The sequence below is a fragment of the Sus scrofa genome, chromosome 13 (genome assembly GCF_000003025.6).
Source record: "Sus scrofa isolate TJ Tabasco breed Duroc chromosome 13, Sscrofa11.1, whole genome shotgun sequence".
Classification (NCBI taxonomy): Eukaryota; Metazoa; Chordata; class Mammalia; order Artiodactyla; family Suidae; genus Sus; species Sus scrofa.
The window spans coordinates 127,454,148-127,467,889 of NC_010455.5; the positions used below are offsets into that span (position 1 = coordinate 127,454,148).

Sequence of the window (13,742 nt, forward strand, 5' to 3'; positions counted from 1 at the left end):
GCACTATGATGGGAATCCTCCTTACCTGCTATTTTAAATGCCACTTTGTGATAGATTAAGTTCCCATATGTAATAAAATATTCATTAAAGCAACTGAAGAAGACTGAACAAAGGTATTCACTACTTCATTGTTAATCATAACGAAAAATCGCAATTTCCTTAATATTCATCAGAAAAGGACTGGTCAAATAAATTATACTTTCCCCATATAATGGATCATTACACAGTCATTAAATACAATAAGGTAGATATACAGGTACTCACATGACAAGAAGTCCACAATATATTGTAAAGCATAAAATAAAATGAAAACAAAACACATGCTGAAAATCAGTATTACAGTATTGTCTTATTTTTTAAAAATGAAATAATAATTATAAATAAATACACAAATATTTACATAAGCATATGAAAAAGTTTGGTAGCACAGTCACCAAAATTTAAACTTGGTAATCTACGAAAGACAGGACAGGATATGTATATGAGAATCATTTCACAATTCATACTTTTTATAATACATATTTCTATATTGTTGGAATGGTTTTACAAATGGAATGTAGTATTTCTACAATCAGGAAATCAAAGGAAAAAATAAACTTTACCTGCAATGGCTTCATAGAGCCCAGCTTTATATCCTAAGTACTCATACTCCTCAAATCTCTGAGGCCCCTCACACAGGGCTCTGCACTCCATATCTTCATTGAAATACTCTCTTAAAGCTTGTTCAAAGTACTTGATAGCTAGTTCAAAGTCATCGGTCTCATAATGTTTAACTGCTGCACCATAACTTTCCTGTAAGAAACAAAAATAAGTTATTTTTTCAAAGAGCACCCACGGGAGCACTTCAATTTCAGGATTCAGGCAGATTCTGGATTACTGAGGTAGGTGGGATATGGGACTCTTGAGCTAAAGAAGATAAAGAAGGGTGGCACTGGAGATAAGGTGTAACTTCCCGAGCTTCCATTCATTGTCAGTGGGAAGGGACTGACTACTGTGGTATCAATCAATCTCATTCTCTTCCTGAACTCCCTCAAGAATGTATTTTCTGGCGTTCCCAATCACGGCTCAGTGGAAACGAATCTGACTAGCATCCATGAGGATGCAGGTTTGATCCCTGGCCTTGCTCAGCAGGTTAAGGATCTGGCACTGCCATGAGCTGTGAGCTGTGGTATAGGTCGCAAATGTGGCTCAGATCCTGAGTTGCTGTAGCTGTGGTGTAGGCCAGCAGCTACAGTTCTGACTGGACTCCTAGCCTGGGACCCTCCATATGCCACAGGTGCAGCCCTCAAAAGACAACACCAAAAAAATGTATTTTCTAACTCCTTGAATGTGGGTAGGGATATTGCAACAAAGTGCAGGGAGGCTGATATCGGTGGACATGACACACATTCACAGGCCTGACTCAATCATGAAAAAATAAAGGAAAAAAAGACTTCCATCTACACTTGATCTTAGCCAAAAAGCCGAGAAGCAATAGCACTTCCATTGAAAATCTTCTTCTCCTATCCTTTTTCTCAATCCTTTTGGAGGCCATGCATTGAGAATGGTGACTTCTCCAATGGAAAAAAACCCTTTCAACATACTGTGAATTTCAAGTAAGATTTCATTTCAAGGAATAATTACATAGCTTAAAAAAATCAGAATATGAAAAGTACATGTACCCTGGAAAAGCCACTGCACTGGTTGCTGGGAAACCACAATGTGACCATGAGAAATTCACGTGGGCTTCAACCCCAGAAGATAAAATTTAAGTGCTGGAGATGGGGGCTGAAGCTCAGAGAGGGTTACAGATTTTATTTTATTTTTTTTATCATTTCCTACCTTTCACCACATGCTACTGATGTTCTAAGTTAATTTTCATTTTCTCTCAATTTTTTCAATGCCAAATTACAACATTTCATCTGGGAACTCAGAAAGTATAAAGATGATATTGTATTGGAAACTGGGAATCAATCTGAGATATCCATTCATAGGAATCTGCCTTAAGTCCAGTGAAACTCAAGAGCACTCAGCTCCTTATGGTTAGAGCTGGGTCCCCAGAGCTCACCAAGTGTGGTCTTGCTTCTCGATCCACCAGCTGGAGGGCTTCAACACCCGCCATCATTCTGTAATTCTCAATGTTCTGCTGCATTTCCATGTGCTCCGGGTTGGCCATGAAAAATGTGTGGGCTGCTTCCACTGCCTTTTCCAGCTGGTTAAGCTATAAAGATAAAAAAAATTTTTAAAAGCAAAAAAAAAAAAAAAAAAAAAAAAGACCAAATGAAGACAATTATTTCTAAACCAGGTTCAGTACCAGTCTACAAATGTCTACAGACTACAGACTACAAATGTCAGGACTGGATTCTAGTTCACATTCACTATCCTCAGTCTCCATGCTAAGGCGCAAGAGGTAAATAAACAGTGCTTCTAAAACAGGTGGGTATTTTGGCTTTGGCGAAAATGGATAAATGTGCTTTGTTCCATGCTCGTTCTCTTTCTCTCTTTTCTAAGCCATCTGTTTTCTGCGAAATTGAATCTGCTAGCTTCTGTTTCTTGTATGATGAATCAAAACAGAAAGCTGCTAATGTCATGCCACTTCTAATTCACGTTTTCAACATTTATGTTTTTTTATTTTCTCTTGTTTTCTTTTGGCTCCTTTCTCCTTGAATCCTGACAATGGAAGTATAAACAGTCACTTTATGAAGGAGGAGATTGGGAATACCTCCCTCTCTGCCAAATTTGTTATCAGGCTTCAGTATGTGAAGAACAAAAAGTTAAAAGGAATAGAACATTCCAATCCATAAGAGATGCAAAATACAACCCATAAAATGCTACCACATTCCTTTGATTGAGGTATTGATCTAAACTTATGTTTGATTTTGACAAACAAGGCAGAAATTTTAATAACCTACATAGACACTATAATATACTGCTTTCCATGCTTAACATACAATGATGCATTTTTTAAGGAAATGGAATTGAATTACTTAAGACATTTTGTCCTATGCTTTAGTCCCAGAGAATGTCATTAGCCAGATCTTTCTGTCTCATTTCAGAAAAGTGAATATTGGAGTTCACATCATGGCTCAGTGGAAATGAATCTGACTAGCATCCATGAGGACGCAGGCTCAATCCCTGGCCTCACTCAGTGGGTTAAGGATCTGGCGTTGCCATGAGCTGTGGTGTAGGTTGCAGACGCGGCTTGGATATGGCGTTTCTGTGGCTGTGGCAAAGGCAGGCAGCTACAGCTTCAATTCGACCCCTAGTCTGGGAACCTCCGATGTGCCTGGGGTGTGGCCCTAAAGAGAAAAAAAAAAAGTGAATATTCACACTAGTACTAGTCATTTTCATGGTGAAATCTAAATTATGTTTGGTCTACTTTGATGTATCAAGAAATGAAACTCTTTGTTATTGAACAAGTAAATATAAAATTATGCAAAGCATGTAAGATTCAACTGCCCTATTTTAAGATCTGACACACTTCACTCTGTCTAATAATAGTTAAAACTTTCCCTTTTTTCTTTCTATTCGCATATTCTCAGCTGCTGACCTTCCTTCCATTATATCTTGCCTAAATCAGCTGCTTTGTTCTCAATTCTGTGGTTCCAGAATTATTTTGGCTCTCAAAAATCACTAATTTTGGACCAGATTTTTTTGTTAATTTAAATTTCCTCAAATTGTCATACACCAACACAGATAAATATGAATTGTATGGACTTCTACATAGTGATAAATACATAGATATAGATGAAAAAGAAGAGGTTCTAAATCAGGTATGTGTCTACACTCATTGACCAAATGAACCTAAAAAAAGTCATTTAAACATGTGTGTCATTAAGAAAAAATGTTCTTGAAACCCTCATACCACCACCTACTACATAAGATTTTGGAAGGATTTAATTGTGTAATATATATAAATGTGCTTCACTAAAACCTGAAAAAATAAACCGGATACAATTTATATACGATCTATCCAGTTCAAAGATGTGAATATACTCTCATTAATGATGGGTATGTATAGTCTACAACTTCCATAAACACATTGTTTATGAGGATATAGTACAGGTTGGTGGAAACTGCCTCTGGTTAAGAATCAAACCATAAGTTATGAACGAAAAAGGTCAACGCTGAACACACTCTAGTTTCATAACACCAGCCATTAAGCATTGAAGGAACAAAGATACATTTTTAAATATTTCTCACTTTCCTACCTTCATGTTTTGCTCAGACTGTTCCACTGACCTAGAGATCCTTTGTCCCTTGGTCTTTTCTTATTAAAATCTAGCATATCCTAAAGACTAAACCTAAATCCTATCTTCTCTAAGAGCTTTTCTCTCAACCCTAAAGCTAAATAAAGTTAAGCCCTGCAATATCATCTTACCCCTGTTCCTCTGCACACTTATCATACTCTTCCATGCATGGCATCTTCCTGAGCGTATTTGTTTCTCTTAGTAGAGCTCCCTGAGGTTAGGGGCCACATGACTTCTTTACCTTTTTGTTTTCTATCTAATTTACATATAGATCATGTCTATGATATGTCTAAGAAAAGAACAGGACAAGTCTAAGAAGCAAATATTCACACACACATCAAAAGGATTATTACGTATAGATGTGTTTTGCAAACTGTAAGACTAAAAGGATGTAAGTTTACTAACAACATCTTGGAGTTAAATGTATTCCCCAATATAAATATAAAGAGGATTCCATGACTTAAGGTTAAACCATAAAATTTATTCATGAGCTGGCTTTTACATTATTGTGAACCAGTTCAGGAAAGTAGAATTGGCTGTCAGAGACTATAAAATAGGCCATGATTTTAACTAGAAGCTTGATACCTTTGTATTCCATTTTTGAAATTATATACACACATCTGAAGTGGTAAGAAGAGTCCAGATGAACATATGTATGTTACGTATAATGCTGTATTACTGGAAGGAGATTATTATAAGACCTTTCAGGTACTAGTTTCAGCTAAGGAAGGGCCTACCTACTACTCCACTGAAACAAAGAAGCAGCTAACTGCATTTAAAGCCTTCAAACTGGGCTTTTTTTTTTTTTTTTTTTTTTGCCCACGCCCACAGCATGTGGAAGTTGCCAAGCCAGGAATCAAACTTGTGCCACAGCTGTGACCCAGGTCACAGCAGTGACAATGCCAGATCCTCAATCCATTGAGTCATGCAGGAACTCCTGGACTTCCGTTAAGACCAAAATAAAACATCCCAAGAGAAAGGGTAACCCTAAAGGGAGGGTAGCTTTATGCGTTAGAAATGTAAATTGCAAAATAAAGCTCAACTGAGAAAAGGAGACTGATTCAACAGGATGGTAGGTACCATACTTTTGGAGGCAGGCGTCTGCTGTTTCACTGAGATAAGAGAAATATTGGTTAGAAACGCCCTTGGGAAGCGCTGGTTGTTTCATCTCAGGCTGTGAGGAACTAAGGCAAACATTTTCACCTGCCAGACCAGAGGCAGTATGTGGCAGCCATGCTGCATGGAAAAAGACTGATTAAGTCAACACCTTGCTGATGTTTGGAAGCTTCTCTGTCCACTGGTGACTGAACGAGACTCCACTGACACACAAATGGTTTTCTATAATGAATAATAAAGGAGCATTTCAAAAGGATGCATTGACTACTTAAAAACCTTTAATAGTGATCTATTGACCACAGATGTGACTCTAGAAACTGTATCATGATATTTAAGAAACTGAAGGATGTGGTCCCAGCTCTATCTTCCTGGCATAATTTCCTCCTATTTACAACTTTCCCAGAAAAGTTCTAGCAAAACCTCAAGAAGTTTTATCATTTACCATCCCCCATTCTAGAAAACACACATAGGTCCAATACTCCATCTATACCCATTTTTTTTTTTTTAATTTGTGCAACAAGGCATATGTAAATTCCTGGCCTAGAGGTTGAAACTGAGCCCCACAGCTGTGACCTACGCCACTGCTGTGACTACACTGGATCCTTAACCCACTGTGCTGGGCCAGGGATCATGCCCGTACCTCAGCCACTGCAGATACAACATTGGATCCTTAGCCTGTTGTGCCACAGTGGGAACTCCCACACCAAATTCTTTATTTCATTCATTCACTTATTCAACGAATATTTACTTCGCACTAAATCTCTGCCAGGCACTGTGATAGTCCTTGAGAACAGCTACAGGGGCAAAACAAAGACCCTGTTTCCAAGTGCTTACAGTCTGATCCAAGCAGACAAGTCTCAAGTAAATAAATCAGTAACGAAATGAAGCTTAGATTGCACTAAGTGCTATGAAGAAATAAATGAACAAACAGTACAGTAAGAGCTGGCTGGCTTGGATGAAAGCAGGACTCCTTCAGATAAATAAGTCAAAGAAAGTCTCCGCAATGGGAGTTTTGAAACTTAAATGTCGAGAAACCAGTCATCCGCAGAAGAGGAGCAAGAATGTTCTGGGCAAAAGAAAGTCAAATGCCACAGGTGAGGCCCTCAAAAAGACAAAAGACAAAAGACAAAAAAAAAAAAAGAAAAGAAAAAAAGAAAGTCAAATGAAAGGGTATTGAAATGGAAAGAGTCTTGACATGTTTTACAAGCAGAGTAGAGACAAAGGGGAAAGATCTGGGAAGTCACCTGCAGGTTAAGGCAAAGAATTTGAATGTGATTCTAAGCGTGAGAGGAACCATTAAAGAATTTTAAATAATATTTGACATATATTTTCAAGTGATCATTCAGACTCCCACGTGGAGAACAGATCTTTGGTCTCATGTAGAACACTGCAGCAATCCAGGTCAGAGATAATGGTTTCACTCTTTGTTTTATGAATATAGTGTATCACACTGATTGATGTAGGGATGTCAAACTGTCCTCACATCCCTGGATGCAAAATAAAAACAGGACTGCCCCTTGCTTTTTTCCCCCTCTCTTTCATTCCTTTCTGTTTCTTTCCATTTTGCCCATTCTTGCTATAGTAATGTTTCTCAATTCAGAAGGCCGACACACACCCCAAAAGGAAACAATTCTTAAAATTTCCAAACTTATTTTAGGGAAGATACACAAGTTCCCTCTCATCTGAATTAGCAGAAATATGAAGTTCATATATTTGGAATAAGAGTTTAGAACAGCTTGTGAGACATGTGCAGGAAAAGGAAAGGGACTAATTCTAAAGCACATTAAAATACGTAAAGAACACTGCTTATTTTGAAATAGAATATTTAAGATCATATTCTATCTTCAGAAGCCTTTTTATACAATCAGGGTAAAACGCTGAGCCTGAAATAAGTAATTTCCATTCTTGTACTCAAACCACACTTTCAATAAAGAAGGGAATTCTTTTTCTACTTTCCCCACCCTAACTTTGGGAATTCATCCAATAGCATGCATTACATCTCGATGCAATGCTTTATTTTTGCCTTGGCTCTTTACTTAAATTTCATAATGTAGCAACTTTAGAGAATTTTTAATCCCAAATGAGGTTTCTTACCAACTTCCAAGTATGTAATTAGACAGTGAAGACATCCTGTTTCTAAGTCAAGGCAGAATTCTGAAGTTAGTTAGCATCATAATCACACTAGCTTCAGAGAAAGGAAGCCACCAGATTACAGCATGTGTACCATGCTAAACACTAAAAATTCATGGGCTAAAAATTTCTTCTTTTTATGAAGCAGGAAGTTTTATTCTTTTTTAATAATGGTGACACCCAAAAATAAATATCTATTTTTATACATATTTTGGCTCTTGCCAATGCCTCCACATTTACCTCAAATTTTTGTCAACCCAAAGTTAATTTTCCTTCTCAGAACCACATAAGTAAATAAATAAGTAAACTCTGAATCGCTGAACAACACATTCAGAAAACACTGTTAAAATAAAGACCCACCAAATTTTGAAACAAAATTTGGAGGCAATTTGTTTGACAACTGAATTAAAGTAAATTCTACAAGTTATAGTGTTCCAAATGTAAAGACCAGGTTTTTAGGGAGAATTCAATCTTAGGAGGATTCTAAACATTTCCATATAATGGTGTCAGATTTTTAGAGAATCCAAAAATAGCCATATGAAAAACAAATTTTCATTCTTATTCCACAATTTCTGGTGATGTTACTGTCCTTTATGTTGTTAATATAACTTGTAAAGAGCCCCATATAATGCATTGTTTTCATAATTCAGTTACAGTAAGTAATTGCTTGATTTTCCGGACTGTATTTATAAAGTTAATTTGATCAGTCGGGGGAAACTACATGATATACTGTGTTGTCGTTTTTGTCTTGACTCCCAGGAAACTTAGACCTAAATTTTATGATCACTTACAGTACCTCTGTTATACTGGGTTCCTAGTCTCTTAAACTAAAGCTAGTACATTTTCATTTTTTCTTTGATTTTTTTTTTCCTGTGGTTTTTGTTGCCATTCCAAAAGTCTAATTAGGCAAATAATTGCTTTAGCAAGGTAACTCTAAGTTCTTTTGGATACAGAAAAGTTACAATTTACTTGAAAGATTAAACCCCCAGAGTAAGGAAATTTCTAGTAATTAAATTCTTTCCTACATATCAATGTAGAAAATTTAGAAATTTTAAGGTTTATAGAAAACCCAGTAATTCGTGAATTAGGTGTACTTGCTGATGTAGCAAATAAACTCATCTTTGCATTGATGGAATGTTAGTCTAAAGTGTAGTCATGGTTATAAGTAAATATTTAAAGCTTTCAAAATGCTATTGGATAAGGATTAGATGAGAAATGACATATTTAAAGTGTAACATTTTCTCTGGAGTAAATTGGAAAGGAATAACACATCTTTTTAAAGCACTTTATTTTGCTAAACTGCTTACACCCTTCCCTTCCATAACTTATTATCTGGAGCCTGATTGAGTCTCCTGCTTTTTTTTTTTTCCAAACAATCTAGTGAGGACTTAATCTGATGTTTACAACTTAATGTTTTTTTTTGGTTTTTTTTTTTTTTTTTTGCTTTTTAGGGTTAAACCTATGGGACATGGAAGTTCCCAGGCTAGGGGTCAAATCTGAGCTGCAGCTGCCGGCCTACGCCACAGCAACTACAGATCTGATCCCCGTCTGTGACCTACACCACAGCTCACAGCAATGCCAGACCCTTAACCACTGAGCGAAGCCAGGGATCGAACCTGCGTCCTCATGGATGCTACTCAGATTTGTTTCCTCTGTACCATAATGGGAACTCTGCTAGAAGATTTCTAAATAAAAACCATTATTCAGAGTAAGGAAAACACTAAAGTGCAGAAGCAAGGCTTTCAAACAAGCTATTTCAGATTACAGACTGTTGAAAACAAAAAGTCCTAGAGTTTTTCAGAAAAACAAAACAAAACAAAACAAAAAAACCCCTCCACAATGACAACACCCCACAGAACTCAAAATATTAGCCAAAAAATACACGTGCACTTAATTGGACAAAATCCCTCAAGCTGTCTGTGTATTGTCTAACTTCCTAACAAGACAACAGCCAAGGCTTGGATGCCTGGTGGGGCAGAAGAGAGAGCTATCTCTGTGATGGAACGTGGGCAAGTGGTATCTGCCATGCAGCAAAGGAAATTAGTGTGTGGTTTACTGGTATGTTACTGTCACTTTGGTTTTAAGTGTTGGGACCGGGTCAGGCGGGGAAGGCATCTTAACCTCCTTGGTGTTGTCCAGAAGGCTCCCTTGAGGTGTCAGAGGATGACTAATGGTTACCGAAAAGAAAGTTTGGGCCAAGATCTCTCTGACCCTTGTTTCCTGCTACTGTTTTTGGAAACATAGTTTTAATCCTCTTAAAAAATTTCTTTGGAAGGTGGCTGCCACTCACTTCATATTCTGGTTTTGCCAGTGTCGCATGACTCTTGTAGTAGTCATCACTTTAACTTGTGAAGAATCTTATGCGGGTCTGATTTTTTAAAAGTAAATAAATCGAAATATGAGGTCCCACTTTGGGACCTTGGAACTATACCCTCATGACCCCCATATCATGAGAGCATAACTGTTCATGAGCTTGTTAATAAGAATTTACCCTTGTATGCTGTTAGTTTGCACAGCCCTTTACAATATTACTAATACAAATTTAAATAATAAAAATAGTCCTGTATTGAGTGTATACTCAGTTCTTATTGTGAAATTCTTCAAAAAGCTGGAAGATGAACCCCTACCTCACTTTGCGCCGGGTGCAAAAGTAACTGATCATTATTTACAAGAGCACGTTACACTCCAAACAATGAGCTAGAGCACCATGTGGAAGCTGGTGCTGGCACAGACTGAGTTGCCCTTCACGAACTTGACGGTCTAAAAACAAAGTTTGTTGTTCTAACTGTTCATGCATGCTTAGCTTCTGTCTGGTTTTCATTATGATAGAGATGAATGCTCTCTGTCCCTAGTGACCCATTAGAAAAGTTCTAGCTGGCTATCACTTTGCTAGAGCCAACAGCATAATTGCTCACTACCAGTGTTATGTCTCCGTGGCCATCAGCAGCCAGATCACATTTTTTACTGCAAACCATTCAAAGGTGCAATCATTTGAATTTATTTGTCAAATCTGATCATAGAATGACAAATAAACTGCAGATCAGGGCTTCCTGCTTCTAAGATATCCTTTAAAAATCAGCAAAGAAATAGCTTAATATAGATCTGGCACTGATTTTTCTGCTCTTGAGAATATAAAAACAAAAAACCAAAAAACTTTTCAAAACTTTTTTGTGTATCTACAACATGTGTGAAATCACAAAGTGATGAGTATAAGACGCTTGTCATAGGTGAAGAGGAGTGAGAGGTCTGAGGACAAAGAATTGAAGTTTGGGTTTAATTCCTGTTTTTGTCATAAGCACCCACATTTCCGGAGTGAATGACAGATAGAGAAATGTGTGTCCGGGAAGAAGAAGTAATACATTGGGCTTTGCCTTGTTAAAAATTCTAACAGTGTTAGGATAACACTGGGGACAGCTTGCAAAATTGATGATTTGGGGAGGGGCTTTAGGGCTTAGTGAGCACACAGGAAAAGGCTATCATTACAACTTCTAATGCCTCCTTTTCATTTTGGTTTCCCTTCCATTTTGTGTTTATGAAAACACAATTTAACTTTCCACCCAAACCACTTCACTGTGAGAAATATAAGAAAAGCAAACAAGTAAATCAAACACTTTCACACTTGCACTGTTTTGAATCAATATGCCGTGTTCCTCTACGAAATACAAACTTTCTCTTGCTCTTATAAGAGTGGAGAGATTTACTGCAAAATGTACTTCAAAACCTTCACTTCAGCCCATGTGAAAGAAAGCACCATGGCTGTAGGCCAAAGGGAGTTTCACTTCAAAGACCCCCCCTTGGAGGGGATTTCAAGAGAGTCTAATGTCTCTTCAGGTATTTAACCCATCAAGTTGACCAATGGGTTCTCCTAACCTGACAGGCCAAAAGGTCTTACTATGGAGGTGGTTTTGATGATAAAGTTATTTCAATGTTTTATAGCTCTTCTGGCATCACCTGCACTTTTTGAAACATTTGGCCACAGCGATAACCTTTAGGCTATTGTAAATTAAATATCTCTGCCATATACAAAGACTAAATATAAACCCAAACTTTTTCCGTACTTTAATCAAGAGACTGCACTGGAAAGAGTCTCAGTCCATCTAAACTTCTGCAGAGGTTAAAGCCTGGAGAAAAATCTGCTTACTTACTGAATATATCAGGTAACAACCACTTTTCTGTTACTTCTGTGGCACTTGCATTGATTTTATGAATACTAACTTCCATTAACCATAGATAACTAGGGCTAGAAAGGCCCTTTAAACCATATAATACCACTGCTTCATTTTACTGGCTGATAAAACATTTGCATAGAAAATTAGTAGCAAGACTACATCTTTTATTAAAACATTCACAAATATGTATTTGGGATTTTAATCCTTTAAAGTAGAATAGGTTCATACATATCTGGTCCATATGTAGTAAGTGCTTGCTGATCACCTCTGCCACAGAAAGGACTATGATAGATGTTCTCTGAGGACATATTTGCAATATGGCCCTTGACTTTTTATTAAATAAATTAAAATCAACAGGGTGAGGAGACATACACAGACTATTAATATCAAGAACTAAGCTTGCTCAGGATTAGAGGACAGAGTGAGTGGGTTACAGTCAACACAGTACTATAGAAATCGACAGAAATTTGAAACCACAGTAACCTGGAAAGTACAGGGAAGACCCCATTGAAAAAGTGGGACTGAGACTGGTTCTTGAAGAATAGAAAACATGCGGATGTCCCAGATGCAAAATAGGGTGAGCAGGAAGAAACAGGAATGACTCAGATGTTTTTATAGAATAGTAATTTGGCTGAACCAGCTCCTGTGGCAGTTCTAGATTGCAGAGTAATGGAAAACAAGATTGAATGGAGCTGGAATTTGGGGATCTTTGAACATTAAACTGAGGTGTTTTGATTTTTATTCTTGGAAAAAGAAACCCAGATGTATTTACATGTGTGCGTGTGTGAGTGTAGTCATGAAAATCTTCCCAGCCTCATTTCGAAAAGAATTTGAAAAATGAAAAAACTACAATATTTGATGTAGCTATGAAAATATTTTTCTTAAGAATTTATTTTTGGGGGAGCAATTTTAGGTTCACAGCAAGATGGAGAGGAAAAAAACACAGATTTCCAAGATCGCCCATGGAGCCAACTAGGCATAGCCGCATTATCAACATTTTCAACCTCAACATCCCAAACCAGAGTGGTACGTTAATTACAACTTAAGATCCTACATCAACACATCATAATCACCCAAAGACCATAGGAATCATCCTTGATAGTGTACATTCTGTGGGTTTGGAGAAATGTGTAATGACACATATATATCATTACAGTATCATACAGAGCATTTCCATGCCCTAGAAACCTTCTGTTCATCTAGTCATCCTTCTCCACCCCAACCCCAGGCAACCATTAATCTTTTTACTGTCTCTTCCATTTTGCCTTTTCCAGGATGTCATATAGCTGTATATACCATATTGTGACTTTTCAGACTGGCTTCTTTCACTTATTAATATGCACTTAAGGTATCTCTGATCTTTTCATAGCTTGATAGCTCATTTCTTTTTAGCACTGAATAGTAGCTCATTGTCTGGATAATCACAAGTTTATTTATTCATTCACCTACCGAAGCATGCCATGGTTGCGTCCTAGTTTTGCAATTTACAAATGATGCTGCTATAAATGTCCATGTTCTTGTTACTGTGTGAACATAAGTTTTCAACTACTTTGGAGAAATATCAAAAAATGAGATTGCTGGATGGTATGGTAAGAGCAGTTTAGCTTGGTGAGAAACTGGCAGACTACCTTCTACAGAGGCCTCACCATTTTGTATTCCCATCATCAATGAATGAGAATTCTTAGTGCTACACCCTTTCCAGCATCTGTTGGCAGTGTTCCAGATTTCAGTCTAATAGGTGTATAGTAGTATTTCATTGTTGTTTTAATTTACATTTCCTTGATGAAATATTATATAGAGGATTTTTTCATATGCTTATTTACCATTTGTATTATCTTCACAAATAAGCTGTCCAATAAGGTCTTTACTCATTTTTAAATTGGGTTGTTTGCTTTCTCATTTTTGAGTTTTAAGAATTTTTTGCATATATCAAATAACCATTCTTTATCTCAAATGAGTCTTTTGCAAAAAAATTTTTTTTTCTGGTCTGTTGCTTGTCTTCTAATTCTCTTCACACTGTCTTTTGCAGATCAGAGGTTTTTAATTTGGATGAAGCTCAGCTTATCAGTGAGTCCTTTCATGGATGGTATCTTTGGTA

The 13,742-nt window shown here is 37.1% G+C and overlaps 1 protein-coding gene across 1 annotated transcript in view; it reads right to left on the reverse strand.

The window, feature by feature from the left end:
* The window catches only part of P3H2 (prolyl 3-hydroxylase 2), a 157,211-nt gene that overhangs the window by 39,193 nt on the left and 104,276 nt on the right, over nucleotides 1–13,742 (reverse strand). The window contains exons 2-3 of the mRNA XM_021070049.1: nucleotides 2,048–2,200; nucleotides 603–792 (exon numbers count right to left, since the gene is read on the reverse strand). Of these exons, the coding sequence (XP_020925708.1) occupies nucleotides 603–792; nucleotides 2,048–2,200 (343 nt within the window). The remainder of the gene's footprint in view (nucleotides 1–602; nucleotides 793–2,047; nucleotides 2,201–13,742) is intronic.